Source organism: Melospiza georgiana, chromosome 31 (assembly GCF_028018845.1).
Source record: "Melospiza georgiana isolate bMelGeo1 chromosome 31, bMelGeo1.pri, whole genome shotgun sequence".
Lineage (NCBI taxonomy): Eukaryota > Metazoa > Chordata > Aves > Passeriformes > Passerellidae > Melospiza > Melospiza georgiana.
Window position 1 is genome coordinate 2,282,926 of NC_080460.1, and position 26,346 is coordinate 2,309,271.

The 26,346-nt window shown below is 44.1% G+C and overlaps 1 protein-coding gene across 2 annotated transcripts in view; it reads right to left on the reverse strand.

The window, feature by feature from the left end:
- Nucleotides 1-923: 923 nt before the first annotated feature.
- The window catches only part of NSD3 (nuclear receptor binding SET domain protein 3), a 37,728-nt gene continuing 12,305 nt past the window's right edge, over nt 924-26,346 (reverse strand). Inside the window, exons 7-24 of one of the 2 annotated variants that reach the window (XM_058042356.1) lie at nt 26,102-26,228; nt 22,874-22,974; nt 20,458-20,503; nt 19,811-19,941; nt 19,168-19,296; nt 18,453-18,579; nt 17,286-17,483; nt 15,428-15,598; nt 12,875-13,024; nt 10,020-10,176; nt 9,343-9,545; nt 8,799-8,911; nt 7,740-8,009; nt 6,235-6,351; nt 5,994-6,135; nt 5,534-5,640; nt 5,000-5,204; nt 924-4,516 (exon numbers count right to left, since the gene is read on the reverse strand). In XM_058042356.1, the coding sequence (XP_057898339.1) occupies nt 4,275-4,516; nt 5,000-5,204; nt 5,534-5,640; nt 5,994-6,135; nt 6,235-6,351; nt 7,740-8,009; nt 8,799-8,911; nt 9,343-9,545; nt 10,020-10,176; nt 12,875-13,024; nt 15,428-15,598; nt 17,286-17,483; nt 18,453-18,579; nt 19,168-19,296; nt 19,811-19,941; nt 20,458-20,503; nt 22,874-22,974; nt 26,102-26,228 (2,736 nt within the window). In that variant the 3' untranslated portion in view covers nt 924-4,274. The remainder of the gene's footprint in view (nt 4,517-4,999; nt 5,205-5,533; nt 5,641-5,993; nt 6,136-6,234; nt 6,352-7,739; nt 8,010-8,798; nt 8,912-9,342; nt 9,546-10,019; nt 10,177-12,874; nt 13,025-15,427; nt 15,599-17,285; nt 17,484-18,452; nt 18,580-19,167; nt 19,297-19,810; nt 19,942-20,457; nt 20,504-22,873; nt 22,975-26,101; nt 26,229-26,346) is intronic. The other variant, XM_058042357.1, reaches the window with a different exon arrangement.

The following is a 26,346-nucleotide window of genomic DNA, read 5'->3' on the forward strand; positions in this document are numbered from 1 at the left end:
TGAGATCTCCAGAGGGACCCCAGGCAGCTGAGATCTCCAGAGGCACCCCAGGCAGCTGAGATCTCCAGAGGGACCCATGCAGATGGCATCTCAGAGGAACCCATGCAGATGGCATCTCAGAGGGACCCCAGGCAGCTGGCATCTCCAGATTCAGATCCAGATCCCCCTAGAGGGACCCCCATGCAGCTGGCATCTCCAGAGGGACCCCCGTGCAGCTGGCACCTCCAGATCCAGATCCCCCCAGAGGGACCCCAGGCAGCTGCCTGTCCCTGGAGCTGGTGGTGGCACAGCCCCGGGGCACAGGGAGTGGTAAATGGCTTTGGCAAATTCACACGTTTTCCCTTTTTTATTCACATTAAGCACAGAAATCCCCTACACAAAGCACAGTTCCAGCTCCCCAGGGGAACACAGACCTGAGCTGCTCACTGGGAAATACAGTATCACAGGGAACATCATTTCTTTTCTTCCTGTTTTTGCCTTTTTCTCTTCCTCCTTTTTCCCTCAGAACAACACTGGGAATACATCCAACGTGTAGGAGTGTATCTTAAGTGCAAATGTTTTTGCTACACAAAGAGAAATGGTGGGGAAAGCTGATGGGGATGGGAAGCAAAGGGACAGCACTGCTCCAAGGTCAGCGTCTCCCACGCAACACCTGGCGAGCACAAACCTCCCAAACCCTCCTGTCTGCCATGGATCCACTGCACAGCAGGAGCAGGAAGGAATCTGGGGGGAAGTCAAGGACATTTTTCAATGCAGTATACAAAAAAAAAAAATAATGTATAAATAAAAAAAAGCTGTAAAAGGAACCGCAGAGCTTCAAGTACATTAAACCCTGAATTCAATGAGGCAGAGGTTTCCATGTTAAAGTGACTTCTCCGTACCAGCGTCGGACACCCCCATCCCACCCTCCCCCCTTCCCCTCCCACATAATTCTGTAAAGTTTCAATATATACAGATTTTATGCTCATTGATAGTTATGTCTAGTAATTGTTGTCTTTCCCGTTCTATCCTGAAATTAAGATAAAAGAAGGGTTTTTTTTAAGAAGAAAGGCCAAAAATCCACATTCCAGCCCTATTACTCCATTTGAACTGATTCTTCAAGACCATGTGGTGACCAAGAGAAGGTGATTTGCTCATGAAATTTCCTTCCTGAGCTTCAACAGCCTATGGACAGGACAAGTCTATACAATAATCTGACAGCTACAACAGCTAATGCTTGCACAATGTGTTCAGGAATGGTGGAACCAGCCCCTGCATCACTGGAATCACAGAATTGTGGAATTTTGCTTCTAAATTCATCTGGCCACAGGTGCAGCTGCAGAGGAGAAGCTCCAATAAACCACAAACTCTGTTCCTTGGGCAGGGCAGCTCAGGCAATGCCCAGGTGCCAGAGATGGAGGCAGGAGGTCACCAGAAGTGTGGGGCCACCCCAAAAATGTAACAAGAAAATAGGTGAAAAACGTGTCACTGTGTGTCCATGAAGGAAAAACAATGTGCTGGGACAGCACACTGCAATTCTCCACCAAAATTACCATTTCTGTGGATTTCCCCTAGGTCTCAGCATGAAATGACCCAACTATCCAAGATTCCTTATTTTGGAGCCCACACAAATGAATTCAGCAGCTGCCTCCCACTCTGCTGAAGCCAATCCATCAGAACAGCTGTGCAATCTTTTCCTTACAAAGGAGCTGCACTAAGCAACTGCATTCTGGTTACTCAGCTTACAAAGATGTGGTTGAAATGTACATTTTAGCATCTGAGCCTGGCACTCAGAACAGCCACAAAGATCCTCTGAACTGGGTTGTTCTCAATGTTAAAGCTTTTTGAAAGACTCACCTTCAGTTCAGAGTTTTGTTCACAAACTAAACAACCTCTCCTGTTTTCCCTCCTGAGTCCAAGCCCAGCTGCTATGAATCACTTTTTGGTGGAAAAAAGAAGCCTCTCTAAGAAGTCTGAACACAAAGTGAAACCAACACACAGGAGGAGCAGCAGGCTCCATCACAGCGTTTGAGGAGTTTAAAGCCTTCTGTGCCCTGGCACGGCACTGTGGCACTGCCAGGGTGGCCACTGACAGTTTGTGCCACCTGTCCAGTGCTCCCAAGGTGTCCTGGCGCTGCCACACCTGCTCAGCAGGTCACCATGGACACAATAAATGGAGCAGGCTGGGGCACTCACACAGCAGCACAGAACCAGCAACATATCTGATATATATAAATACATATTTTTATACATATATATATATATATCAGCTGATAGCTGCAATATCAGAATGCTCTGACTTCAGAGAAAATCACTGAATATTATCAAGCCTAACAAAGAATATAAAGTGAACACCTCAGGCCTTACAGACATGGTAGCAAGAGCTGTGTTTGGAATTTCTGAGAAGGTTAAACATCCTCAATAAGAGCATAAAAAGAGACATTTCTCACACAAAACGTTAAGAAAAATAAAATCCTTTTTGTACCTTATTTTTTTTTTTTTCTTTAAAAATACCAAAATCCAGCAGGGTTAGTGTTGGACCCTGGCTGGAGCATGGCCCACAGCAGGAAGTGCTTTAGGGGTCCCAAAGCTGCTGGCCCAGGTGTGCCCCAGCACCTGTGGGGTCTGGCACCCCAAGGGAGCTGTGGGCAGCTGCTCAGGGACTGTAGTGTATCCATCACTGATTGCACACACAAAAAACTCCCCCTGCACACCAGTGTGAGGATGAGGAGGACACGAGGCAGAGGCAAGACACGGTCTAAATTCCACACAGATTTTTTTTTTCTTGATCTGAGAAGTCTCTGTGTTCCCACAGGTTTGTGTAAGCAGTTTTCCAGAGACAAGGTTCTTAATTCCAAGGCTCAGATGCCAGCAAGATTTGATTATTTTCAGTACCCACGAGCAGAGGCTGGCAGGGAGTAGCTGTTATCAGCACACAAGGCAGAAGTACTCACTGTACCAGGGCAGGGGAGGGACAGTGCTTGGTGAGATTGTGGGCTGAGGGGGGAAGAGTCACCTAAACTAGCTCCAGCCTGGGGACACCAGTGCCCTGTGGCTCCTTGCACAAAAAATGGAGGAATATAGGTTTTCTAAAAATATTCTGGAGCAAGTGGCAACCTAAGCCACCTTGAAAGCCTCACTGAAGGAGTCTGTCTCTCTGATTAACAGAGGAAATCCAAGACAGAACCATCTCCAGAGGCATCAGCTGGCTGCTGGGATATGGCCCCTTACCCAGACACAAAATACCCTGTTCACTGAGGAAGTGCTGAGATGTTCCTCAGCTCCATTAACAATGAAGATTAAAGTTAAAAGATCTCTCTCAACAAAAAAAATATTAACACTCCATTAAAACCAACATGCACATGGGTCAGGTCCCTCACGTGGCCAAGTCTCCCTGAAGCCAAGGGGAGCCTGAGAAGGCAGGACTGAAGAATCACTCAGGAACTGCCACCAAACCAGGTGAGGAAGCCACTGGCAGGACTGCCTTCAGCTCTGATTGAGGCTGGGAGCCTCTCCTGCCTGGGAGAGGTTTCCAAAATATATGTGGAACACAGAAATGACCACTGTGCAATTACACTCTGAATTTTTGCTGTCCAAGACAGCTCTGGAGCAAGGCACCACCATTTCTTCCTCACTGCCAGACCTTGTGTTATGAGCACTTCCCAGAAGTCACACACCTGATTTCTCACAGGAAAAGCTTCACAATAATATTCAGAAGTAAACATGAGAGACAACCTACCTTCTCCAATGCCTTTACCAATAAGTAGTGGAACAGAGGCATTGCAGAGCCACCTGGTCTGACACCCACACCTGTCTGTTTGGCATCTCAGTGTTACAGAGGGGACAGGCTTTGCTCTTTCCATAAACTAGACACAAAAGTTACGTTGGCTTCGCTGTTTTGTTTTTAAAGACACGATGACTGATCAAAGCCAGATCTTCAACACCCTTTCAAAATTAAATAAATAAATATGTGGCTATGCTTTGCTTTCTACACTCAAAGAACATTATTTTAAACAGAATATTCTTTTCACTGTCAAAAGGTTTACGGTTTTCTTCAAAGGCCAAGACGCTCCTGGTTTCCAACAGTAAGAGCTGCTGTAGCACATTCAAGGGTAAAAGAAAGACCAAACAATAAAAACCAAACACCACTGCCTGGTCCTTCTCGCTCAGCTCAATGGTCCCATTCCAGCTCACACGCGACGGCTCCGAGGACAAAGCCGAGTGTGGCGCTGCAAACTCCGAGTTCATCGCCTGCTGCCCCTCCTCTCCCCTCCCGTGTTTGTTTTTAACCAAATTCACTCCTTTGCCTCTTCCACAGCGTTCTGTGCTTCCAATTTGCACTTGATCTTGCTCCAGTACTCGGGTGCCACAGGAGATTTGGGGTCGTGGGCAGAGCAGCAGAGGCGGCCGTCCAGCGCCGACGGCACCAGGGCTCCCTTCTCGTGATCCTTGCAGAAGGAGTGGGGGCAAAACTCACAGAAGGACACGGCAGGATTGCTACAGATGTCACACTGATGCCATGGACATTCCCACTTTCCTGAGGAGGGGAGGAGAGAGAGAAAGGAGCTGGAATTAGTGCACTTTGGAGACAGTGCTGGCCTTTAATCCTCACTCCATGCTCACATGAATGCAAACAAAGTTCAGAAAAATCAGCCACTACTTCTGCTTCTCATGTACAACAATCTGACTGAACACAGTTCTGTTCTGCATTTTTTAGACAAAAAGATGATGCTCATGTTTCAATCAAAATAAGAGGAAGTTTGATTGATTCAAGGAGAGGAACAAGAGCACCATTAAATGTATGACAAAGCCTCTGCCCACCAGCTCCATTTAGGAACAGTCACCTGATGTACTGCTAAAAGTGAGTGGTATTGCAAAAGCAAATTTGGTGCACTCAGTGCAAATGAATACTGCATTTAATGTAAGTGAACACTGTATTTTATTTACATGCTGCATTTCATCTCCAACACTGCCTTGTAGCAGGAAGGAGAAGCTGAGCAGGAGGAGCCACTGTTCTTACCAAAAGGTGGTTGAGTCAGGTTAAGGCATAGGAGGTGGTATGCTTTGGGACAGTCCTTCTTATCACACATGACCAGCTCTCCCCCATCTCCACACTGGAAACAGTTATCTTCATGCATCTGCTTCTGCTCTGTTTTTATTTTCCGTTTCTTCTGCTTTAGTTTTGCGTTTTTCACCTTCTCTTCATTTGCTGATGCAAATGCTGTCTGAGAAGGAGAAAATAACAACAGAGTCATTTATAAACCCCCAGCATTCAAGCAAATTTTGGGCTATTATTTGCATGAATTCTTCTTAAATGAGACCAATTTAAAATAGTTTTTAAGCTCTAAAAGCCAGAAGTGCTCATTCAGATGTTTCTGAATTAACTTCCTGCCAGATATAACTGCATGGCAGGGCAGACTACGGAATCTTTGGAGACTTTTAAGGGTAGAAAGTATTATGCTACATAAATAAATATTTTGAAATAAATCCAACCCCTCTTTGCCCTAGAGAATCTCTGGGTTTGGGAGGAGAAGCTCCAGTTCCAGCCATGTACCTTGGGCCGCACTCCCAGGAAGCCGCTGCAGTTTTCTGCTCCGCAATGACACTCGGTCCTGCCATTGCCCAGACAATCCAGGTTGTAATTGAATGTTAATTCCATTCCTGAAATGTAAAGAAAAACAATTCACCCACGTGGACACTCGGTCCTGCCATTGCCCAGGCAATCCAGGCTGTAACTGAATGTTAATTCCATTCCTGAAATGTAAAGAAAAACAATTCACCCACATGGACACTGAGGGAAGACAGGCCTGTGACAATGACATTTCATTAGCATTTATTACCACGAGACCCCTGCTAAAAATGCAATCTGAAGTATCATCTCCACACCAATGAATGAAAAGTTCCTAAACACTTCACTGGTATTAATAACTTCAAAGAAAAAGCCATGATCTCAAGTGAGGAACTTGGCCACTGCAAGACAAAAGCAAACATGCCAAATAAAGCCATGCTTTTACCTGCAGGAATGTCACAAAGAGCAAACAGTCCAACTCTAATGTCACCATTCACTGTCCACTTCTGTGTTTCACAGTTTGGGTTACAACTATGGTTCATAAAACGAGAGTAGTTCCCCTTTGGGCCAGCATCTATTATTCGGTCCTTCAAGGAAAAAGACAAAAGATGTGTTTAGTAGTTAGAAAGCAAAGAGTTTTCCTGCTGCTGAGTGATATTTGCTAGCAAACAAGACACAATATTCACCTTGGTTACAGTCAGCATATAAAAATTGGTGACACTGTTCTCGTGAGCACGTTTGATCCGCAGCCGGCACTCCTCCTCATCAATCAGCTCCCCAACATATTCATTCACAAATTCACCCTGCAAACAAGAACAAAAGTAAGTCATCTCTGCATCCTAAGCACAATCATAAAGGGAAGCATCACAGAAAAAAAGCATTTCTTATAAAATAAGACTCTGACCATCACAGAAAGTGTTACACTTTACTGGTCTGGCAGGCACAGTGTGAATACATGCACCAGGTAACTGCTGTCCTAGAATTACACCCAGGCAGAATAAAAAGCAGCCCTGATCCTACATTCAGTACACAAAACAGTTGTCAGGTCTATAAAACCCTGTCAACCTTCTCACTTTCTTTCAAAGAGGACAATGTGACAATATTCATGGACTCCTCAGGAAACAGGAACTGTTGCAGTAAGTATTTTCACTATATACTTCACTTTTATTAGGACTTTAGTAGTCAATAAGCTCAGAACATTTGCAGTAGCACAGTTTTCATGAAACACAGATTTTAAAAGTTCTGAATTTAATAAAACTAATGGCTAAACCCTGTGTTTAAAAGTATGGCCTGCTTTTTCCAGAAAATATGACTAAAAGGGATTTTTCCAGAAAATTTGACTGTGACAGTGCAGAGTGCAATGCTTTCACCCATACCCACCCTGATGGCTGTCACAGCCCTGTCCTGGCTCACTGTACTGTCACTGTCATATTTTCTGGAAAAATCTCTTTGCCCAGGACTTTGCTCCTGAGAAGCTGAGAAGCCTCAGAGAAAAATGAAAACAATATTATCTCATTTGCTTCTCTTGTGTTTTGCTGCTTTGGAATGTGTTTGGAGATTGTTTCATTGGTTTCATGTGAATTGTTTTTGACTTATTGGCCAACTGGGGCCAAGCTGTGTCAGACTCTGGGTAGAGAGTCACGAGTTGCAATTATTATCTTTTAGCCTTCTGTCTGTATCCTTTCTGTATTCTTAGTATAGTTCAATTTAGTATTTTTAAATATAATATAGATAATAAAATAATAAATTAGAACATGAAGTCAGATTCATCATTCCTCCCTTTGTTGCGGTTGTTGTGTTGTGAGGTCTCCAGGATGAGGTGAGAGATGAGAATTTGACTTAATGTTCTTAGAAGGTTGATAATAATAAATTATATTATACTATGATGTATTATACTATACTATATTATATTATATTATATTATATTCTAAAACTATACTAAAGAAAGAAAAAGGAGATAACAGAAGGCTACAACAAGAATGAACAATAAAAACCCATGACAGACCAGAGTCCCAACACAGCTGGACTGGGATTGGTCTTTAAGTCAACACAATTCACATGGAACCAATCAAAGATGCACCTGCTGCTGAGTAACCTTTAGACCACATTCCAAAGCAATACTTATTTTCTGAGACTTCTCAGCAGAAAAACCCTGGGCAAAGAAGATTTTTCAGCAAATACGACCCCGTACCTTTTTGATGCTCCTCTTGGTGCGCAGGCCCCAACCGCGGCGCTCGGTTTTGATGATCTCTGCATCGGGGTAGAGCCTCTTGGTGAAGCACTGGTTCTGGCAGCGCTCCCCAGCTGGGCACACCTGAGGGTGGCACTCGTACTGCAGCATCCTGTTGAGGCACTCTGACTCCAGCCCACACGGGTTCTCATCTGAGGGCTTGCAGTTACAGCGGGGGATCTCCGACAGGTCTGCAACCTGGATCTGCACCTTGCCGATCACCTTGTTGGACTGGGGAGAAAAGGGCACAACAAGGCATGAAGGCAATGCACTGGGGACATAGAGTCAACAAACGATACAAAAAGGCAAAGAAAAATTATTTTATTCTGTAAAAAATTATTTTATTCTGTGTATTCAGTCGGCAACCTGGATCTGCGCCTTCGTGATCGCCTTGTTGGACTGGGGAGAAAAGGGCACAACAAGGCATGAAGGCAATGCATCGGGAACACTGAGTCAACAACTGATATGAAAAGGCAAGTAAAAATTATTTCATTCTGTAAAAAATTATTTTATTCTGTGTTTTATTCTGTGTTTTCAGTCGGCCACCTGGATCTGCACCTTCCCGATCACCTTGTTGGACTGGGGAGAAAAGAGCAAAACAAGGCATGAAGGCAACACACTGGGAACACAGAGTCAACAACCGACACCAAAATGCAAAGAAAAATTATTTTATTCTGTAAAAAAATTATTTTATTCTGTGTTTTAGGGTACTGTAAATCACAACAAGAGATTAGTGAAAAGAACAGCAAAATTATTTACGTGAATTTCCTTAGGCTGAACACCTTGGTGTAGAGGTAGATAACTTAGAATTACAGAATAGTGTGAGTTGGAAGGGACCTTAAAGAATATTCACCCCAACCCCTGCCATGGGCAGGGACACTTTCCACTAGACCAGGTTGCTGTGATCCCCACCCAACCCACCCAGGAACACTGCCACACCTTCTCTAGGCATCCTTACTCATGCACAGGGCAACTTCCTCACACACAGAATAAAAATAAAATAGAAAGAGGCCAACTCACTTTAATGTGTTTATAGGGTGGAGGCTTCCTTGAATTCCTTTCAATTTCCAATGCCTCTTTGCTTTCTCTTTGTGCTTTCAGTTCCTGGAAACGCTTTGCTGCTTCTTCAAGTGCTGTGCAAGGAATTCAGAATAGAAAGCAATCAGTCCCAGTTGCTGCTAATCAAATGTGCACATCTATCTATTTTTTTAAGACTAGGAACAGAACTTTATTAACAGAAAGACAAGTTAAAATTAGTTATTGCAATTTATCATGAATTTATCAGCAGGTACCAACATACTGAACAATGATCCCATGCAGCAGAGCCCAAGATCCATCTCAACATTCCCCCACTGTGGAAGCACTGAACTGGCCCACAACAACACACAATGAGTAGGCACTTCAACACATTTTTATCTGCAGTCAAGGGATCAACACAATGCTTGGATTTCACGTGAACACAGAACACTAGTCACATAATATTCCCATGCAGGTTAAGTGGTGATGGAGACACAAACACGTGGAATTTTTGTCATAAACCACTATAAACTTTGTTTGATTTTACCTTTCTTGAAGGTCTTGTTAATACTAGTTTGCCCCTCAGCAAAGCTTTTATCTCCTTCAACATAAGGGAAAACTCTGCCCTGGTGTACCCAATAGTAGTCATGTGAACCAAAGAAAAATACTGGGAAGTCCCCGATATCATGTTTGAGGCCCTGTATGTTGAGAGGCACAGACCTGGGATTGCAGATCTCTGCTGGCCACCACCTGCAGAGTAGGAGAGAAAAGAAGAATGTAAGTTCCCTGAAGCAGAGCTTCCCAGTTTCCCTATGGGACTGAGAAATCAAAGCCAGTTTTCCTTTCCCGGGAGGCTCCAGGCGCAAAACACAAGCAATGTTACTCCAAATTTTGGGAAAGACTTCTAAGCATATCCATGGCCTGAGAGTGGGTTTCAGGATCACCTGCAAACACCTGTATTGCTGCAGCTGACTAAAGCAAATACCAGCAAGGACAGCTGGGCTCTGGCAGCCCCTGCTTTCCCACATCCTGACCACGCTCTGCAGAGCAAAGGTGGTGCAATCCAGAGTCCAGCACCTGGGAGTAGCTGCAGCATCACATTTCATCCATGTCTGACCCCAAACAGAGGAATTACTGCATTTCTAACTCTTGCTCATGACGACTGAGCTGCTTTATCTTCCTGCAATTCCAGAGTGCATTAAAACATCCAAAAGTTGAACTTGCCTGTAATTCCCAAGCTTGACCCAAACGATCTGCTTGTACCGCAGCTTCTTGCCAGCTTTACAGTCATTGCAATTCCAGCAGCCCTCAGGCATTTCTATGCTCAGACACTCGGGGTGGAAGGAAGCTGGGCACGACTCACAGCACAACAGTTTGCCACCTTGAAACAAAGAAGCCCTGCTTGGTTTGTAGAAGTCAGGATTGCTCCCCCCCGTGCACAGTAATTGACATTTAGTTTAGATCATCCGCTCCAGATTTCCCACAGAAAAATTGCAAAAGAAAGGGATCAAGTCAAGCTTCACAATGTTGGTTAAAAAGGACTGTGCAGGGTTTAATCTAAGCTGGGACTGCATCAGACAAAAAAGCAGCTGAGGATTCAAACATGAGGTGAGCTGGCAGGAGGAGCACCATTGCCAAGGGAAGCACTGCAGCTGGGAACAGTGCTAGCAGTTTTTAGAGCTCTGGTGATGGCCAAAGCAACCACAAAACTCCACATTTTTCAAGAATCCTTTTCAATCAACATTGCTCTGACTGAATCCCCAGCAATCATCAGCAAGCACCAACCCCACAGCCTATAGGTTGATCAATACTTTTCTGCTGCAAGGACAGGAAAAAGAGTTGTAATAAATGTGTTTATTCCACAAAAAGTTTACCAGGATAAGCCCAGTACATAAAGCAGAATGAGACACACATGAGTTGTCCCCATCCCAAAAATTCCTGGTGCACAGAGGGAACCTCAGCACTGGGGTTCACATGAATTTCTGAAGTTGACACTAATTTGGGCAAAAGTTATTTTGGTTGGCTCACATTTTGGACAATGTGTTATATGTGGAGAGCCAGAGCACATCTCTAAGCCACCCTCAGCAAAGCAGCTCATGTAAGATGACATTACACATACTGTAATATTTTATACATGTAGGTATATAAAATATATATACACGTTCTTATATGTATATATATTTAAAAATTAACAAGATTTTGTCTCCCAGATGGAAAATCCGGGAGATATTTGAGAGTATTCAAACCAATTGTCACTCACAGTATCAAAAGAAGTGTGAATAGTCACTTTCAAACCTTTATCAGAAAATCTTGTTCACCTATAGACTTGCCAAAATATCATTGCATTAATTGATCATTGCATGTTACAATAAGCATTCCTTAAACAATTCAGTTGCATGACCAACACTGTATTTCCTCTGCTAAAACCAGTAAAATCCAGTCACATGGATCCTCCAGAGCTCCCAAACCCACAATGAAATTTTTGAAGTATTTTTTGCAAATGTAATTTCAGAGGAAATACAGACAAATCACTGAAACATTATCCAAGATGAGAAAATGCCAAGAGATGCAAAAAATCAAACAAAATCAAACACAAAACTGTCAACGCTAAGCAAGAAAAAACCCAACATTGCTCTCGGGATGCATTAGGCAGATATGGCTCAAGCTAAGCACAGGGCTCAAAATAATTCTTGTTTTGAGGAATTACAGGACTACTGCAAGCCATTGATCTCACAATGATGACAACGACCTAACTTGGGCTGGGAAATGGGGCACCGGCTCTGAACGCTCCGGGGAACCAAAGCTCTGTGGGGAATGAAACACCAGAGCTGAGCATTGCACACAGACAGCAATAACTGCCCCACAGGGCTCTGGGGAGCCTCAGTCCCCTTGGCACCAGGAACTGTCCCCAGGGATGTGGAGAGCTTCACCCCCTTGGCACCAGAAACTGCCCTGTAGAGATCTGGAGAGCCTCAGTCCTTCAGCAGCAGGAACTGCCCCAGAGGGATCTGGAGAGCCTCAGTCCCTCAGCAGTAGGAACTGTCCTAGGGATCCAGAGAGCCTCAGTACCCTTGGCAGCAGGAACTGCCCCTCCATCCCTCAGCACCAGGAACTGCCCCTCACCCCCTTGGAAGCAGGAACTGCCCCCAGGGAACCAGAGAGCCTCAGTCCCCTCAGGGGCAGCAACTGCCCTGAAGGGATCTGGAGAGCTTCACCCCCTTGGCACCAGGAACTGCTCCTCAGTCCCCTTGGCACCAGGAACTGCCCTGCAGGGATCTGGAGAGTCTCAGTCCCCTCAGCAGCAGGAACTGCCCCTCAGCCCCCTTGGCACCAGAAATTGCCCCCAGGGATCTGGAGAGCTTCAGGACCAGGAACTGCCCTGCAGGGACCCAGAGAGCCTCAGTCCCCTCAGCACAGCACCAGGAACTGCCCCTCAGCCCCCTCGGCAGCAGGAGGGGTCCCTGAGCTGCAGGGTCCCATCCTGGCTGCAGCAAGGACCCATCCCCATGGGAGGGGACAGGATGGGGCACTCAGGCTCAGTGCTGAAGGTGGGACATGAGGCCCATGGGGCACACTCAAGTCAAACCTCCCTGCCCTCCTGCTCTCCGCAAGGACACAGCACCCACCCTTGTCCAGCCCCAAACACCCTCTCTCCTCTCTCAGGACCTGCACAAGGTCTGAAGCAGCACATCCCCCTCTGCTTCCAATCCCTTTAAGAAGTGTTTTACATCATCCAGGTAAATACTGAACTGCAACAACATCAACATCCATCTGCCTCCTCTTCATATTGCTGTGCCAACAGCTCCCTGAACCTGGAACAGCCCAGGCCAGACAGAGAGTGACCAAATCTCTTCCAAGGAGAATTTAGTGACAGCAATTATTTTAAGCCCTTTTATAATTAAAAAAAAATAAAAATTAAAAACTGCCAACAACATGAACACAGGCTCACAAAAACCATGAGTGAAGGTCACTGAAAGCAGTCAGTGTCAGGGGACAAGCAGACATTTCTCCGTTGATTTAGAGAGAAAAAATAGAAAAAAGCGAAAGTAAATTAAAGAGAAAGAAACTATTTTGGTTACCTTTCTCACATTTCTTTTTGGAAGCTGACGAAGGAGGAGGAATCATAGGTAATTTCATCAACTCAGCACGATTTGACTCATTCAGTAGGTAGTGGGACTTATAGGCATAGGAACTGAACAGGGGGTCTGAATGGTCCTGCACTACCAGCCCTATACGAAACAAACAGAAAGAGATGAGTTGCAATGAAACTACCCATGATTCCATGAAGGAAAAACCAAATACACCCAATGAACACCTCTAATGCAGTATGTGGGAATGAAAAAAAGGATAAAATGAAGAAAAAGGAAAGTCTGACAAAGTGTCTGCGCTAACAAAGAGGTTGTGCTGGAGAGACTCAAACTTAACTGGAAAATCTTGCAATTAAGTGGAATTTCAATTGTTTTTTTACCCTTCTAGACAAGCACAAGAAAAGCAATAAAGTTTGAATCCATGGGATCCCCTCTCCTTCCCACAGGGCAAAAGGAAGCTCCTCTGCAGACCTGGGGTGATGGTTGCTGCAGCTGGGCTGTGCTCTGAGCACTGGGGCTACAGATGGAACAGAAGTTGGGAATGAGAACTCACTGTCCCACTCCCTACAAGCCTGTCCCTGAGATCTTGCCTACAGAAGTGTTTTGCCCCTGTAATTGTGCTGGAAAGCAAGGAGGAGGTCAGTGTTCTGCAAGGCACCAAGGGGGAAGCACAGATGGAGGTTCTGCCCTCGATGGTGAAGCTCCCCCACCCAGCCCTCCCAGGGCTGCTCCAGAACAGTCCAGCACTCAGTTCCCTACACAACTCCACCCCAGGCCTTTGCAATTCTCAAGAAAAGCTTTTCCTTGTTGTCTAAAGATCCAGGAAGCCCAGCTGAGAGCCCAGAGCTGCAGAGAGAAGCACGTGGCCAGTAACTCATGGCAAGAGCGGAGCAGCTGAGCCCCAAAGAAACAGGAAAGATGAGCTACCAAGAGAACCCCCAATTCTTCCCCTGAGGGCTGGACAGAAACTCTTGGATGGTGCCCAAAGCACTGCTGTAAGAAGACTGGGGTCAGCCCACCTGGACATGCATCACTGGGAGGATTCCTAAAACAAGGGAATCTACAAATGAACTGCACCATGCTGACTGCAGTTATTGCAGGGTGCTGAATAAGAGGTCTTCAAATATCTTGTATTTCAAAGCAAGTTTGTATATCTGATAGATTGTCTCTCATCTACATTTCTCACTTCAGTAACTGCATCTAAACACAAAGTCTCTGCTTCTGATAGCAACTAACACTAATTAAATCAGCACTAATTAAATTCTCATAGAGATGTCCAAGGATTTCTGAAGTGCTCAGTTCCCTGTTTCTTTCTGAGCAGGTGGCTCAGTGCTTTCACTCCTGATTCCAGCCAGGCCTGGTGGACAAAAGCCCCACAAGAATGTTCTAGAGGAACAAGTACAGAGCTGCTCTAAGACACAGAAGATTCAGGCAGTGGCAATGGTTTGGAACTGTTCAAGTTCTCCTAATTAAGATCTGGGGAATACAAAGGACAGGGAATTCTATCTGTCAGGGCACAAGAGGTTGCTTAGATTGCCAGGAGAAAATCCAGACTTGTGCAGTTGCATCTCTGATGGAGCCAGATTCAGGTATAAAGAGAACTATTAAACAAATGTAAAGTGGAAAGAAGAAAAAAAAAAGGAAAGGCATGAAAAATTCCTTCTGCATTTCTTGAGACGTGTAATTATTCCTAAAGCCAAACTAAACTTCTACCTGAATGAACACAAATGAAAACAAGTAACTTCAGAATCCAGCTCACTTTCATTTCCCTATTAGTGACTCTCAAAAGGGCTGCAGAGACCACATCCAATATAAACTGCTGGCATTCTGTAGAAAGTACACATTAATATTATTCCAAGAGAATAATGGTACTTTTGAATCTTGAGACCAAGGTAACTGCTGCAACAACATTTTTAAGCTGCTCTCTGGCAGAACTCTGGTGACTGAAGAACCATAAAAGTAACAAGTGGGAAAAAAAAGTTAAAAAGAAAAAAAAAAGAACTTTGACACATGGAAAAGCTCAGCATGAAACCTGCTCATACAGTACTGCTAAAGGTTTTCTTTCAAAGTTCTCAAATGTGAAGGCAGTTATAAATGGAGTTATTCTAGTTCATGAGTAAATCCCACCTTTTAGCCTTAAAATTTAGTTGTAAATCTGTAGCAGTGAAAGAATCTCCTTCTGCTTAATATAGTGATTAACAACACAGCATTCTCAGCATGAAAAGGCTGGAATGGGGGGACTGGGATCTGCTTTTCCCTCCTTTACAGGCAGAACAAGTGGGCCTGAGTGCCTGGTGCTGCTTCTGGCTATCAAATGGACCAACACAGCAAGCTGAATCTCATGAGAACTGCTGACCAAAATAAAATTAAATTAAATTACATAAAAAATCCCAGGCAGCATTTAACCCCAGCAAGCCCTAAGGGAGGAGTTCCTCACGAAACACTTATTTTTACAACTAAACTACACAAATGACAACTACAAACTATAATTGACAACTGTAAACTACAGAACTATAAACAGGGAAAAAAAACCAAGTGTCTCACCTCTTGCACAAACGAAACAAAAGCCTACATTTACAGCTGATGAGGAGTGAGTCCTTTTGGAATGGTTACTACAGATGAGGATGTGGGATGACACAAACAAGCTTCCTGCAGCGATGCAGCCGTCTCCAGAGTGATAGGCCACGGGGCAGCGCAGACATCTCGCCATGCGACCTGCAAACACAAAACACACCCAGGGCTAGCACCAGCCAGCCAGCTGGAAAACACCACTGGGGACTCTGGGAATCTACAAAATTAGAGGGTTTTGGGAAAGCTGCAAGGTGCAGGCTTCAGAGACAGCAGAGCTGTGAGTAGAGCTGAGCAGCTGCAGTGAGGTAGGTCAGCAGAAAAAGTGTTTGTACCAACCAATGCTCAGGTCAGGACAGGACACAGGCAAGGCTGGGTCTATTCTAATGGTGTAAAAAAAGGAAACAGCTACATCTTTTTTCTAAAGAAAGTTTCAAAATATTACCCCTTAACTTTCGCTTTAAAATTGTTAAGAAAATCTTCCATCATTCCAGAGGCTGTTTGTTTGCTTTAAACATTTTAGTTCATTTCTAAGAGGATCTTCTTCCTTGAAAAATAATTGTTCACAAGGCCATTACAAATTGTCTTCAAAAATCAACATTCTTTGGCCTAGTACTGTGAACCTCTGGCTTCCATTAAACCTGTTGCTCTGTTCTTCTAAGCCTTCTGATGTTCACATTCTTGTAACAAACCTTCTTATGCACTTTTTACTTAATGACCAATCCCCATCAGCTGTGTCTGACTCTGAAGAGTCAGTCACCAGTTTTTCATTATCATTCTTGTTAAGCCTTCTGTCTGTATCCTTTCTCTCTTTCTTTAGTATAGTTTTAGTATAGTATTCTTCAATATCATATCATATCATATCATATCATATCATATCATATCATATCATATCATATCATATCATATCATATCATATCATATCATATCATATCATATCATATCATATCATATCATATCATATCAGCCTTCTGAGAACATGGAGTCAGATTTTCATCTCTCACCTTGTCCTGGGGACCCTCACAAACACCACACAGGTGCAAGACACCTGTGGTAAAACACCTCACAAAAGCAATTAGTTTCCTTGTTCTCTTATTTTTCTGGTAAATTGCTCAGGCAGGACTTTTTGGCTTCTGTGCAATTAGCTATCCTTAAGTTTGAGGTGAAGTCCTCCAGGTCCTATGAGATGCCTTTCCACCTAACTGAGGAGAGAAACTTCTGGGCTTATTTCCTTTTTGAGGGGACAAAGGATAGTTTTGTCACTCTGTCAACAAGAAGCACACTCCTATACAAGACTTTTTTGGCTCCTGTCCAGTTGGGTATCCTTAAGTTTGAGGTGAAATCCTCCAGGTCCTATAAGATGTCTTTTCACCTAATTGAGGAGAGGGGTTCTTTCCTTTTTAAGGGGACAAAGGATAATTTTGTCACTCCATCAACAGGGAGCAATTCCTATACAAGACTTTTTGGCTTCTGTGCAATTGGCTATACTTAAGTTTGAGGTGAAGTCCTCCAGGTCCTACCAGATATCTTTCTACCTAACTGAGGAGAGAAACTTCTGGGCTTATTTCCTTTTTGAGGGGACAAAGGATAGTTTTGTCACTCTGTCAACAAGAAGCACACTCCTATACAAGACTTTTTGGCTTCTTGTGCAATTAGCTATCCTTAAGTTTGAGGTGAAATCCTCCAGGTCTCTATGAGATGTCTTCACCTAACTGAGGAGTGAACGTCTGGGCTTACTCCCTTTTTAAGTGGCCAAAGAATAGTTTTATCACTCCTCCAAGGGGACAAAGGATAATTTTGTCAATAGAGGGCACATTTCTGTGGCTGGCCTCACCTTTGCTGGCTTTGTGCATGTCCTTGTCCATGGAGCAGGCGGTGCAGCAGTGCTGCGGGCAGCGGAAGCCGCGCGACTCGAACAGGGCCGTGGCAAACTTGCGCACGCAGGACTCGTGGTAGAACTTCCCACAGGTGCTGACAGAGCAGCGCTTCACGTCCTTGCCAGGCTGCTTGCAGGAAAAGCACGTGTGCTCTCCTTGGAAGAGAAGGAATAAGGAATGTCAATTGTAAAAGCAAACTCTGATGTGGAAAGCCAGGGCACCACCAGTGAATATTTCCCTGTCTGCCCTGACCCCCAGTGCAGCACTGACTTTGACCCTCATTCATGAAGAAACTTTCCCAGACTTCAAGATAGACCAGAATCCACAAAAGTGTGAAATAGATTATAGAGAGTAGTGTAGGTGTATAACTTGGTGAGAAATTTAGGTTTTGGGATTTTTAGTATGTTGTGGATGGAAGCAAGATGGAGGGCATGGGGTGTCATCCTGGGTTTCTTCTTTATGTTTCTTCTTCATGGGTTTGGGTGGCATTTTGTAATTGGGCAGAAAAGTCCACATTGGGATCAGTTATTGGGTTAAAAGGGGAAATAATCTAGGTGTCAGTTCTTAATTGGATGGTTTAGTCTTAAAAGTCCTTGGAACAAGAGATTGTTGGCCATTTTGTGCCTTCTAATGAAAAGCTGTCAAACTCACAGTAGTGAGGCTGTTTTACTGATAAGAAATAATAAACACCTGAGTATGAACATGAATTACTGTCTCAAGTGCCTTCAATGCAGACCCAGAGAAACCCACAACTGAAAGCCCCACACTCTGACATACTGATATTATCCAAACAAATTCTGAAGCCAACAGACTGTGAGCAATACAGGATCCTTCCCATCCAGCAGGCTGGGTTATTGTGATCCACAGTAACACTGGAGTAGCTGCTCACATAAAAATCTCTTATTCCAAGTAAAACCCTAAGTAGCCCTTTTTTTTTTTTTTTTTCTTACAAGGTACTTGCTAAATGGAAAATGAGAATCTGGTCACAGAGGTTAAAAAAGCAACAGAATAACCCAAACTTAACTCAGAAACCCTCGGAAAGCACCACCTTGGTTTGCTCTGACCAGAACGGGAGGAAAGGGGGAAATCCCTCCCATTTTCCAGGCACAGGAACACACACTCACCATTCTTACACTCGGTGCAGATGAACTTTTCCTCAGGCATGGCCTTCAGGCCGAGACACTCCAGGTGGAACATGCTGCAGCACTCGCCCTCGCAGGCCAGCAGCGACTCGCCAGAGCTCTCACAGATCTGCAAGAGGCAGAGAGCTCAGCAGGGAACAGGGCACCCTGACACACCAGGAGCTAGCAACACAACTGCCTGGAATTGCTTCAGAATTAGGGTAAGGCAGAACTGAACCTGGCAAACCTCAGGGTGAGGACAATGCCAGCACTCGCTGCACCTTTCTCTGGTGCCAGGAGAGGCACCACAGCACCCACCTGCCCTCCATGCCTCAGGGAACAAGCTGCTCTGGCTCTTCAGGTCCTTTACTACTGACCAGGGAACTGGACAGAACATCCCAGGATTTATGTTTTTTTAAATACTGAAAAATTCTTGCTCTGTCCTATCCTGACCAACCATCTGGAATCTTCAAATGGAGCAGAAAATGGCATCTATACTTTTTCTACTGATGCTGGCATGTATGGATTAGACACTACCTTCCAGCTGCTGAGCTTTCTGGCCTGCAGGAGGGCTTAGGAATCATTTAATATGGATCATTTCCAGAACATAAAAACTCCTAATAACCTTGATATTTTAGCTGAGAGCTCAAATTAAGACAACTAACAGAAATAGGGGATACATATTTAGTATGCATCACTTCCCAGTATCACCAGTTACCTGACAAACAGTGTCTTTTTTACTTGTTCCAGTTCCTCTCCTGGATAAGCTGGAGTCCACTGACTGCACATCTGAGGCATCAGCATCAGCAGTGGCTGAGGGGCTGTCTGAACGTTTCCCAAAACTGCCCTACAAAGAGGAAAAACCCATGGCTCTCAAACCAGACAATGCCAAACCACAACCACACCAGGAAAAGTACTTCTGTCACTGCTGAGCAAAAGAACATTTGGTAGGTCAAGAGACATAAAGGTCCTGGACTTCACTGGCATGACACAAGTGCTGCCTTCTTGATATATTTTACCTGTAAAAGCCAAACACCATAAGGAGATCTCTAGGAGTTACACCAGACACAGCAGCATCTCCCAATTCCCCAAGAATTTCAAACCTTCCACAGAGCAAATAATGATCTAAACCAATGCTTTGCCAGACAAAGTAACAGGAAAGTTTGTAAGTAAATATTGCACTTTTACAACAAATCAGTGGAGGGGATTAGAACAGACTAGGTTTTATGTTTTTAGATAATAAAAGATTCAAAATTTTGTAGAAAATAGGGTTCACATATTTAGCAATAATCAACTGAAAAGCCTTTTGTACACTGACAGCTTGTTCAGGTTCCTGGGAGAACCAACTATGAAACCTTTACCTGCAAATCATTGAGTCCTCTGGAGTCAGAGTCAGACGTGTCCCTGTAGGCTGAGCTGGTCAGTTCCATGTCAGTGGAGGCACGACTTCTCTTCTTTAAGGGTTTACAGGAGTCTGAAATCTCACTGGCACCTTAACACAACACACTAAAATTAGTTTAATACATGGTCTCGACTTTTCTCCTACACTTAATAAAGGAAAGAAAGATGAGGGCTTGGGTTCCATTATCTGTCTTAATTATTCAGTTTGCAATTTTGTTACTAGTTGAATTCTCCCTGAAAATTAACTGAAAACCAGCTTAGGCAGAGTTTTGATAAACTTTTAACATGGTGATGCAGTGGAGGAAGGCAATAAATTGTCTCTAAGGCAGGATAAATCCTTAGATTTGCTCTTCATCCTCCATCTTTAACTTTGGCTAAGCAGAGATTTTTAAGAATGCCCAGAAGCTCTTGGGGGCTTACAGCTATGAACAAACAACATCCTCCCCCAGCAATGCATGAGGACCAAAACCCCAAACACAGCCTGTCCCCAGGGAAGCTGAGCTCAGCCCTACAGAGCACCAACATTGTGGCTCACATGGAGCAAAGCTGCTGCCAAAAGGCCACAGGCCACCAAGGTCAGCTGAGTTAATTTTCACCTCTCACTCACCTTTCTGCAGCCCCGTCTTCACTGCTGCCAGTGGGACAGCTTCAACCTGTTTGAAAGGAAAATCCACAGTTAACACCAGAGGAAAGTTTCTCCCTAGTACCAAAAAGCAAACAGGTCAGTTCAAGGGGGGTTACAATTCAGGTGGGAGCTGCCACCCCCTCCTCAGCCCGAGTCTCCACGTCCTGCTGGATCCACTCCTGCCTAGGCTGGTGCCCACAGCCCTGGCAGCCAGGGCCCACTAGGCGGGGCCACCAGGCAGGTCCTTCCTCTCTGCCCTGGGGCAGGAAGGTGCCAGGAGCGCTGCATCCATGTCCAGCAGGCAGGAGCACCCTTGGGCCAGTCACTCCTGGTGCTGTGCAAAGCCCACAGAGCTGTGTGAGCACACTGGGTGCCCCTGGCAGGGCTGGCACTGGGCTAGTGAGGCACAGGGTGGGTCACTCGCTGCTCCCTGCAGCTCCTGCAGCCCTTGCTCCCCGTCTAGAGCTCTGCACAGGCCTGCCCAGGTGCCGTGGTGCAGGGCTCTACACAGCTGGAACTCCAGGGCACAGGCACTGCAGCACACAAATGCACAAGTTTACAGTCTTGCAAAAGCACTTCCAGTCCTTGACCCCTAGGGAGAAGTTTAGGAACTGTTCTGCCAACACACATGGAAGATGTGGGAATTTGGTGACTGGGTAATATTTACAGATGTAAGCTGTAGCCTAAAATCCTGTTTTCAAGGTTAAGAATTACAAGTTATTGCTTTGCAATGTGGTTACATATGCATGGAGAAACACATTTAGTAAATATTTAAGGATTATTCTATAATTTTTTTAAAAAATATTTTATTTTGTTGTACAATAGGTAAAAACATACAGTAGAAGGATTTGTATAGGATACATTTTGTAATACAAATATAAAATCTAAACAATCACTTTTATTTCTCCACTAGTCACTGTAACAGTAGCATCAACATTTTGTTTTTCCCATTAATTGTACTCGTTCCAGTTATAATTTTATACCAAGTTGTTGCAGACTAACTGGGGAATCAAGAAAACTTGACTTTGGGTAACAAATATTGTTGCATAATTGTAAGAAGTTACTAAGTTTTCTTTTTTTTTAAAATTTAACTTAATACATTCAAAGTTTTGCGCATTACCCCTGGGTTGCACTTTAGCCAGATACTTCTCCTGAGAAAAGCACTTTAATTAAAGTCCACAGACTGAGTCAGCCAGGTAAGAGAAGCACATGAAGCTACCTGGCATCCATGAAGTTCATCTTGTTGGTTCTTATACCTTTGTTAAATTAAGAAACCTTTACAAACATAAAAACACTTGAAAGGGGGAGGCTGCGACAGCTCGTGCCAAGAGGCTCCACAGTCCTCATCAGGTGTCACACACCCGACACCTGAATTGCTTTAAAGTTTCACCAAGAAACTGCCTCGAGCTGGAGCACTTCTCTGCTGCACAGCAGTGCAGAAATGCTGCAGCATCAAAGGAAAAATAAGGAAAAAAAACCCCAAAAAAGCAACCGAGTTCACTTTCAGTCTCTGAAGTGAAGGAAGTGCAAAACAAAGCGCAAAGGGCAAAGAATAAATTAAAGAGATAAAAATATTTTTTTCCCTTCCCATATAAATCTTCATCCTGACTATCCCTCTTTAAAAATTCTCACTGGGAAAAGCTAAACTATTAAACATTTATATAAAATTCTCAGCTTTCAGATAGAGGCCTTTGAAGCGGGAAAAATCAACCATGCAAGGAGAAGAACCAACAACTTTGACAAATTTGTTTAAAGTGTATGCAAGTTTTGGTATTTCTGTCCATCCACTGCACTCTCCTACTCATTTCCACGCAGAAATTTGTTATCATTAAAATTTTCTTAAAGCAACAACATTTGTCTGTCTGACATCCAGATTAAAGGAATGCCCTGTACAGGTCAGAACTCTTTCAGGAAAAAATGGTGTATCCCAGAACTGTTTTGCTGATGTCTGCCAACATGAAAGTCTGACTATTCATCTTTAAGTGAAATCATTCTTGAAGTCCATTTTCAGAAGTGGTCAAATTAATCACTCTAACTTCATTTGAAAAAACAAAGCCTCATCACAAACCAGCAGCTAAATCAAGAGCCAAAGGAAGGAACCTGGTGGCAATTCCATCCAAGAGAAATCACTGAAACAAACCCATTTTGCTCAGAACAGAAATCTCAAAGGAAACATGGCAGGTTCATTAGGAGTCATCCATCACTTCCATAGCCTGACTGATACTGAGAAGATGCCAGTAGCAGAGTCACAGCAATGGCATTGACAGGGGGATTTCATGGAGGATAGTCCAAACCGAAACCCGATGGGGAAAAATGGAGAAAAATAAAAAGGCACCAATATAAGCCACAACATTTATGAATACAATATATTTTAACTCTCTACATGGAGGAAGCCAACCTGCTCCTTTTTGATCTTCTTCTTTGGCACAACTTCAGTGGATTTCTCAGACTCGGAGCGGGTTCGAATCGATCTTCTCTGTTGCTTCTTTTCTACAGAACCTGAAGAAGGAAAAAGGTTTCCATTATTTGATTCCTTGTATTTCTGAGGCACAGCAAGATGTGCAACACCAAACCAAGAGGTAAAGGAATGAAACCAAGACTTTGTCCTCTTTTGAATGTTTTATTTTTAAATTCAGTTCCAAGCTATTGACCAGCTGGTGCTGTGGCTGCAGACACACATTCTGATTCCAGAGATCAGCTTCAGAAAACAGACACAAGTAACAGACTGGAACAAAAGGCTGGAATTCAGATTAGGGCAAACAGATTTCCATAATCCATAACACACCTCTCTGGCATGGTCTTCACCTGGGTAATTCTGAACCAAACAGTCCATCTTTGGTGTTTTGGGAAGGTAGCCACAACCAACTCCTTTGAACAAAAACAAACTAGAAACTTCAGATGCAAAGCACAGCTTCAGGATCTCCTCCCAAATGCCAGATCTGTGTCCCCCTCTGTGGGGTGATGGCCTCTGTCCCACCCTGTACCACCTGCAGCCACACCAGACCTCAATGCTCACCTGAAAGTTTTGAGGTGAAGAAAAACTCAGCACAAACAGAGGCATCAACCATGATGTGTTACCATCATTGATGAATGTGAAAAAACAAGTTTTTCAAAGCATTAGCATAGAAAACAAACTCAGATTAATGAAGGTTACTGTGACATTTCAACAGATGAAGAGGGAGCTACTGGAATTTTGGTAACTAAGGCTGGCAAAATCAAAAGACCTTTCTGTGCTCCAGCACCTCCTCAACAGGCACATGGAGAACCATGGACACAACACTATGGGCAGCTGTTGGAACAAGCACCACACCTGGGGCTGACAAAACTGGCACCTGAGCATTTACAATGAGCTGCTTTTGGGAAGCATTTTGTTGGATTTTCAGCCTGGGAGGTTTCAACTATACAAGACAACTGGGAAATACTTTGTTTTCTTCCAAGCAAAACTGCAAACTCTTGGGAGCTGACTGTGTCAGATGGATGCACTGTTAGGAGCTGTAAACCTGCCTGGTCTTGTCAGAAGATCCAGTATCTAGAGAAACACATGGGCTTGAACCAGACTGAAAGACAGCCTTGCAAAAGAACTGCAGAGAAAAAAAATGAAAACTTTTTTTCTCATGGCTGCATGGCTTGGGAATGTCTCAGTAACTAAACTACATAGCTGGAAATGTTATTATGTTACAATAACTGGATTTCTGAGGGGAAAAATTTCTTTTTCTTAGAGGGAAAAGGCTTTTACAGCATATTAATTAATGAAAAATAGCAATTAGTTATTAATAATTTAGAAATTAATGACTGAGGTCAACATCCATCCTGTCTGTCCATGTGTAATTTCTGGTTAGGCCCCATCCCTTGAGGAACTTGCACAGCAGCAGTGGGGCTCCACATCAGAGCTGGGAAATATCTTTTGTCACTTTGCTGTGTGACCAAAACCCCCTGAAGCAGCTTCAGGTAAATTTGAGCAGATGTGACCAACAGGTACTTTAAGCAAGAATGGATTTTCTCCCTGAAGCCAAGGAGAAAAGATCAAGCCCTGGATCAGAGAATTCCTGGAGAGTCTAATGTTGGCTGACAGCAACACTGACCACTGCAATGGGCACTTTCTCCTCTTCCTGCCCTCCAAGGATCCAGCCATCACCTTCACAATGCTCCCATCCCATCTTCAGGTTTATTTTCATCCAAAGTTTCAGGAGAGATGTTGGACCAGCCCTCCACCTTCCTGGAGATGAATCCCAGTACAGTGTCTGCAGGCCAGGGATTCTCAGGGCTGCTCTTGCAGTTTCATGTAAGGGAATTAATTATCTTTCCAGCATTATTGAATTTTGTGTATCTAACTCCAGGTTAGCTATAAGGACTCCCAGAGTCAGTCTGGGAAATACTTTACCATAAAGGAATTCTGAAGTTCCACTGACCTTACATTTGAAAAAAAGGACTTGGCAGTTATGTTCCACAAGAGGGGACCAAAAACTGGGCTTTGGAAATGGCTTTGACAGTGACTGGAGTGTGCACTGCAGGTAAGCTCAGGCACTTACAGGGTGTTAGCAGGTGCAGTGTTATGTATCCAAAAAGCCTGAGAAAATGAAAAAAGAGAGGCTCAGAATTCCCACCCCCTACATCTGAGGAGCCAAAGGGAAGCTGAAGCCTTTAGATCCCAGGTGAGAGAAGCAGATGGAGATGGCCTCTCCTGCTGCAAGGCAATTCAAGGAGGCACAGCAACCACAGCTGGAAAGAACCACCACTGTCAACAGCAGGGGAATCCCCCCTGACAGCAGGAAATTCAAGTGCTGCAGCCCCAAACACTCCATAAACCAGCAAACAACCCTGCCTAAAACCAGCACACACCCAGAACCTGAAATGTGTTTGCACAGGACTCATGGATGCTGACCACTGAGATTCCTGACTCTGGTTCTCATCTATTTCATGTTTGGAAAGGGAGAAATAATCAAATGGATGGATAGTTAAAGCAGAAGTGACACCTGGCAACATTATGAGGTTCAAATAGCTCATTCAAGGTTTTCCCATTTCAGGCCCAAGTTCCATGATTTGCTTCAGTGGTTCTTCTCCCTCAGACCTGATAGTTCCAAACTTTATGATGGCTTCAAAACTCTGTGATGGCTTCAGAAGGCAAGCACCACCTCATCTGGATGGAGTTAGCTGAAGCAGTTTTAAAAAATCCCTGCAAAAACTGAACAACAAAGCCTAGGGAGTCTCCAGCTTGATTCAGACATTCCCTACTGAAATGTGCCACCTCCTGACTCTTTTTGCTTTCATGACAGCTCTCATATTTTCCATCTGGGACCAAAAGCCATGGCAACACTCTGCTAACACACATCCACTGGGTTGTCTTCTAAACCAACTTTCCATTGCTCTGCACAGGACATCATCCCTTGAGTATGTTGCCTCAGGCTGTGAGTTGCAGACACAAAGTTCAGAGGCCAAACCACCAATCCCACCCCACAGCCATGCTGTGTGTGTTGGCTCACCACGTGTGACATTAGCCATGCTCATTACAATCACTCTGTGAACAGAAAAATGTTAATAATTCTTAAGTAATGACAAAATGCTGGGTTTGAGATTTGAGTTCTCATGCTGCAGGCTCAGGTTCAGAGCAGGATTGCAGTTTCCCTACCTGCTGCCCCAGAAGTTGTCTCAGGAGAGGATGCATTTTGCACCACAGCTTTCTCACTTCTCTGAGCTGATGAAGAATTCAGTTTCTCTTGTCCTTTGACGCTTATTTCTGTTTTGTTACCAACTCCCTTGAAAAGAAAAAAGGAAAAGATTGTCTTCCCCTGTTACAAAGCTGCGCTGCTACCAGGTAACAGGCCTGCCCCTGAATCTCAGAACAGAAACAATCAATGCTCTCCAAGCCAACAC